The sequence below is a fragment of the Thermobia domestica genome, chromosome 12 (genome assembly GCF_964235325.1).
Source record: "Thermobia domestica chromosome 12, izTheDome1.hap1.1, whole genome shotgun sequence".
Lineage (NCBI taxonomy): Eukaryota > Metazoa > Arthropoda > Insecta > Zygentoma > Lepismatidae > Thermobia > Thermobia domestica.
In genome coordinates, this window is record NC_137465.1 from 70,398,205 (window position 1) to 70,404,408 (window position 6,204).

General features: G+C 35.9%; 1 protein-coding gene across 1 annotated transcript; it reads left to right on the plus strand.

Moving 5' to 3' along the window:
* Positions 1-2,165: 2,165 nt before the first annotated feature.
* On the plus strand, positions 2,166-2,708 carry LOC145665996 (uncharacterized). Its single transcript, XM_081733102.1, has one exon. It carries the CDS (start codon positions 2,166-2,168, stop codon positions 2,706-2,708), a length of 543 nt encoding a protein of 180 aa, XP_081589228.1.
* Positions 2,709-6,204: the final 3,496 nt, after the last annotated feature.

Consider the following 6,204-nt stretch of genomic DNA (forward strand, 5'->3'; position numbering starts at 1 on the left):
GAACATATCTCTAAATTTTTCGAATGACAAGTCTCTAACAAATTCATTATAAATATGTTTTAAGTTTGTATTGTCTTCCATAATATACATAAGAAATTGTCTTAGTCTTACTAATTGTCTAGAAATCACAGAGGACGTTTGAACTAAATAGTATTATTTAAATTTTTATGTCTACTTCTCGTAAAAAAAAATCTAACATTATTTTCAATTTCTAAAATGAAATAATGAATCACAGCAATAGCCCATTCTTTCTTATTGTTTTTCTATTTCTTTTATAGATCTTATGAAGTGTTTCATATTTCGGTTGGATGAACTTTTAGAATTAAGAAATATATTTATTAATCCATCTAGTTTTCTAAATAAAATTAATAGCTGAGTTTTTCCACAATTACTTGGACTAACAATTACACCTCTTAAATTATAAGGTAATTATTCCTAATTTAATTTTCTTTCTTTCTTTCTCTTTAAGGAACATATGTGTGATACCTCAGTTTATTAAAGATTTTCTCAAGTTAAATGGATATATATGGCGCCATGCAAAATAATATTGATATTGACAAACTTAAAAATGAGGTGGTTGTTACGAAAGAAGAATTTTAAAGATTGAAATAAGATACACTTAGTCATAAATATATAGATTAAAAACGAAGACCAATAATAAAGCAATCTTTAAAATATATAATATATCAAATACTTATCATTTTCACTCTGATGATAACGTAAGATGTGTTGAATTAAGGGGGCAGACTACTAAATATTTTTCAAAAGTTAACAATTTTTCTTTTGCCCGTTTTTCGTGAGTAAAAAAAAAAAAAAAAAAATAATGAAATGTAACTTACTACAATAATAGATAATGTTATTCTACATCCGAAAATACGAATCGGAAGAATTCTCGGTGTTGCCATCCATAGAAATTACAGTGTGATGAGAATTTGAATTATCCAAAACTCTAGGTTAAGGCAGCGACTAGAAAAATGAACTCAACGGTAATTGATGACTTATCATGCTGTCTTTGTTCCTTGTTAACTACTTTCTAAATAATATTTGTATTTATTTAATCCTCCGAGTCTTCAGAGGAAAATTGATGAATGGAAAGATGGCAAAAGAAAGGAAATTAAGATAGAACAACTGAGATTCTTAAATATGTGCTTAGAAGAGGGTGTAACTCCGAAAGGGCTAGTGGTAAAGAAAAAAGGTGTAGAGTGCAAAACAGTGAGATATAGAAACTTGATTAGAAAGTTACAAAAAGAACTCATATGGGATGTGATCAGGAAGAAGAAAGTAGAAGTGAAGACTTTGAAAGAGCGTAATGAGAGAAACAAAAGCCAATTTGAAGAAAAACTAAGTATATTTGTCAGGGAGTGGACGATGGAAGGTCTAAGACGTTGGGAAGAAAGCTACAGGGAGAAAGAGAGGAAGAGGTTAAATGAAAAAGGAAGAAGAATAGGATGGAAGGAAGAGAAAAGAAATGATTCCAAGAAGAAGGTAGTAGTTATTGGAGGAGCTGAGATTACGAAAGAAGAAGAGGAATTTTTAAGTCTAGGAAGCAAGTTTAAGGTGGTCAAATGTAAAACGGACATAGAAGAATTGGTTTATGGCGCAGAAGAAGCTTTACAGGAGACAGAAGATAAAGAGAAGGTGAAAGAAGTACTATAAGAAGAAAAATAGTGAAATTAGTGAAAAATGTTTCAAAGAAGGAGAAATGTAATCTACATGAAAATGAATTACAAGGTTGAAAGAGAATTAAGAGCAGGAAAAATATAGTGGTGGAACAAGCGGATAAAGGGGGTGCAATAATGGTTATGGAGAAAGGGTGGGATGAAGAGAAGCTTAAGCAGTTGAATGACAGTACATATAAGGAAGTAGCAGAAGCAGGGAAAGAAGAAGAGAAGAAGATAAGAAGACAGGCAATAGAAGAAGGTAAGAAGAAAGGATTCTCAAAGTTTCTTGATGAAGAATGAAGGATACCGAAGATGAAAGGTTTTCCTAAAATTCATAAGAAGGAAGTAAAACTGAGACCTGTTTTAGACTGTAGGAGTAATTTCATGGAAGCATTGGAGAAAAAGATTAAAAAGATTGTAGAAGCTCTCAGAGGAATTTAGGATAATTCAACAGAAGTGAAAGAATTGATAAAAGATTTAGGAACCAGAAAAGAAAATACTATTATGTTTAGTGTGGACGTAAAAAGTATGTTCCCCAGCCTCAAGAGAGAAGAAGTTCTAAGAGTAGTGGACACGGTGATGAAGGACAGAAAATTTGAAAACTGGGATAAGGAAAAAATGAAAAAAGCTTTAAGGTTTGTGTGGGACAATAGTTTCTGCAAGATAAGTGATAGGATAGTGAAAATGAAAGATGGGTTGAGCATTGGATCATGTATAAGCCCAGTAATAGCAGATCTGGTAATGAATGAATGTGAGAAAACAGTGATAGAAAAATGTGGTGATAAATTAAAATTGTTTTGTAGGTATGTGGATGATTGTTTTGGAGTATGGAAAGGAACTAGAAGGCAATTAGAAAAAATTATTGGAGAATTCAATGATGAAAGAAAAGGTATCATGTTAGAGAAGGAAACAGAAAAAGAAGGTGTAATATATTTCTTAGATATCAAAGTAATGAAATCAAAGGAAGGAAATTTTATAACATCGTGGTTCCAAAAAGAATGTGCAGCAGGACAAGAAAAAGAGCAGGAAGAGAAGGAAGAAAAGTGAGAAAGAAGAAGAAGAAAAAGGACAGGACAAGAAGAAAAGATGGCATGGTATTGAAAGTGTAGGGGTGATATCAGAGAAGATAAAAAGAATTCTTAAGAGAGAAGGTATTAAGACGTACAGGAAAGGAGGAATGAAGATAATAGATATCATAAAGACAAAGAAGATGAGAACGTCAGCGGAATTATGTAAAAAAGGAGTGATATATGAAGCACCGTGTGGGATGTGTGATAAGGTATATGTAGGGGAAACCAAGAAGAGAATGCAAGAACGTTTAAAACAACATAAAGATTATGTAAGATTGAAGAGAGACACTAATGCCATTTACAAGCACGTCGATGAAACAGGCCACGAAGTAAACTGGGAAGGAGCGAAAATATTGGAATATGAAGGGAGACAACTGGTTAGAAAGTGGAAAGAAGTGAAGAGAATAAAAGAAGTTTACGATAAAGCTATGAACTGGAATAGTGGTTTGAGTATTAATGAAGAGTGGGAGAACATTTTGAAAAGAGAAGAAAGAAGAACGGTAGAATATAAGGACAATATAGGGTTAAATTTATTTATTTATGTGTTTTTCAATATTTAGGTAGTTAATTAGTATTTATTTTAGTTAATATATGTTAAAAGAAATATAAAGATTTGTTAACAATGTATTATGTCTGTTAAGAATTTAAAATTGTCACAACAATGGACATATATATTGAATTTTAGTGAAAAGTGATTCCTGATTGGTAGAGATAACAAATGTTGTAATGTTATTTATGATTTCAGTTAGAGTAGTAGTCTGAAGAAGGAAGTGATATACTTCTGAAACTGTAACATTTCTAGTTAATTTATAATAAAGATTATAGACAGCCTTGTAAGAAAGTTATATGTAGTTTGTGTTTAAGATGGACACAAGACATTTTTATCATAATATCCATCTTGCTATTTGTTGTTGTGTACCATCTGTCAAATAAGTAAATGTATATCTGTTTCTGAGCCTGGCTTTCCTACACCGCCTATTATGGAGAATATGAGAATTAAGTGGAGAGAGGTCATAAAAGTCTCGAATACATTACGTAAGAGAGCAGAAGTTGTAAATACAAACAATATATAGTATATATAAATGACGACAGCATAAAAGAAACACGAAAGAATCTATAAAACAGAAAAATATCATAGAAAATTCGAAGTAGGGACACAGAATTCGATTGCAGTAAAGACATCAATCACATGTTCAGGGCAAAGTGGTCGTGGTCTGTTGGTTATGACAACCGACTATGAATCTTAAGAACCACAGTTCGAACCCGCTCAGAGTGTTCTTTTATATTATTAATTTTTACGGTTCTTCGTAGACCAAAGTTCTAAATATTTTATTGTAGAGTGAGGTAGGAACGCTATTCTTTTTGACGATGAAAGCTAAGTTCGTATAATCAAGGAAATAGTAATGCTTAGTTAGGAGATAAAAGTAAGAGACGAGTACATAATTATTGCCGAGAAGCATGCACGGTAACGTTATACTTATTGTTTACAGTATATTATCCAAAACATTCATTCTGACGAGCACACTTGTCGAGCACGCGCTCACTAATCTCAAGTGGGTTTGAGTTCACTCCTGCTTGGGCTCACTTCTCTCTATTAGGCTTACGCTCACTAATCTCGAATGAGTTCGCGCTCACTCCTTCTCGAGCTCACTTCTCTCAGTTGGCTATCACTCATTCCCGTTCGGGGTGCCTTTTGTCAAAGGGTCGCACTCATTGGCACTTGTCACTTCTCTCAAGTAAACTCGTGCTTACTAATCTCAATAGCGCTCGCGCTCATTAATCTCAATAGAGCTTGGCGCTCACTTACGCGGACTTATTTCTCTCAATTGGGCTTGCACTCACTAATCTCAATTTGGGATCGCGCTCGATCTCACTTCAGACAACACTACAGTATTTTGCATTGGACTCTCTCAAGTTGAATGAATGCGATGGCTCAGTGGTAGAGAGTTCATCTCTAATGTATGGGATCTTTGATTGATCCTAGCCAAGGGCTCCAATCTTGTGGTTTCCAAGGGGGGCAAATATAAGCAAGATTTCAAATATAGTTTCAAATTTTGCTATAACTAATGTAAAAATTCTATTGGGCTTTCGATATTCCCAAGTACGATTTCCTCTTAGGGGGCAAGCGCCCCACCTTGCCCCCTCTGATGGGCGCCCTTGATCCTAGCTCTTACCAAGAAGGTTTTGTGCTGACCAAATCATGTGCGTGTTTTTCCTTGTGCTTATCCCGTTTCTTTGCACTTTCTTTTCTGCATTTATCATTTTATTTATAATCATCTTCACAGTCTCTCTTAGCATCGGTACATAATCGATGGACATTAAACTTGAAACGTCACCTCATTTTCTTAAGCTCATTGTCTTCAATGGGACTCACGCTTGCTCGCCAGAAATGTCCAAAAATATGCAGCGCTTTCAAGTCCGGGACTCGCGCTTAACTGGATTTGAGCTCCGTGCTTGAGCGCAATTCCGAGTGACTCGAGCTGTATTGAGAATAATTAGCCCAAGTGAACGAGGATCTAATTAAGGGAAGTGGATCTGAGCGCGAGTGAACACGAGCTAAATGGAAATTAGTAAAAATGAATCCGAATGAATGCAATCCCAATTGAGATTAATGATTTCAAAACAGAACTAATCGCGAGCTCAGTTGAGAAAAGTGAGCTAGAGCACAGGCTCAACTGAGAGAAGTGAGCCGGTGTGGGAGTAAGTGTAAGCGTAACTGAGAGGAAAGGCTTGAGCGGGAGAGAACAGGAGCGCACGTGAGTCGATCCCCATTACAAGAAGTAAGCCCGGGCAGGAGTGAGTGCGAGTATATATGAGAGAAGTGAGCAGAGCAGAAGTGAACGAGAGCTCATTTAAAATTAAGAATGTGAGCCCAATTGAGAGAAGTGAGTCCTAGCGCAGTTGTACGCGAGCTAAATTGAAATTAATGAGCTTAAGCTCGACTGAGAGCGAGACCAGTTGACAGAAGTGAGCTCGAGTCCAATTGAGATTAGTGAGCGCAAGACTAATTGAGAGAAGTGAGCCCGGGATCGATTGTACGAGCACCCAGTTGAAATTAATGAGCTTGAGCACAGTTAAGGGAAATGAGTCCAGAACGGGAGTGAGTGTGAGCCCAGTTGAGAGAAATGAGCTCGAGTGCGAACCCAATTGAAAGAAGTGATCCGGAACAAGAGTGAGCATGAGCTCATTTAATATTAGCAAATACGAGCCCAATTGAGGGAAGTGAGCGCCAGCGCGAGTGATTGTGACCCAAATTTATATAATTGAGTGAGAACCCGAGTACAACGCGTGGTCCCGGCTCCGATTCCTGGTGGAGCCCAGTTATGCGGTACCTACGTTAAACTGCAGGTTCCTCCTTATAAAGCTTCAGGCCGGAAAATATATTATTAAAGAAAACTTAATTACACCAAAGTTTGGATCCACCAATCCAAAATGTTCTGAGAGTTCCACACGACAAGAGACTAAATTAAAAA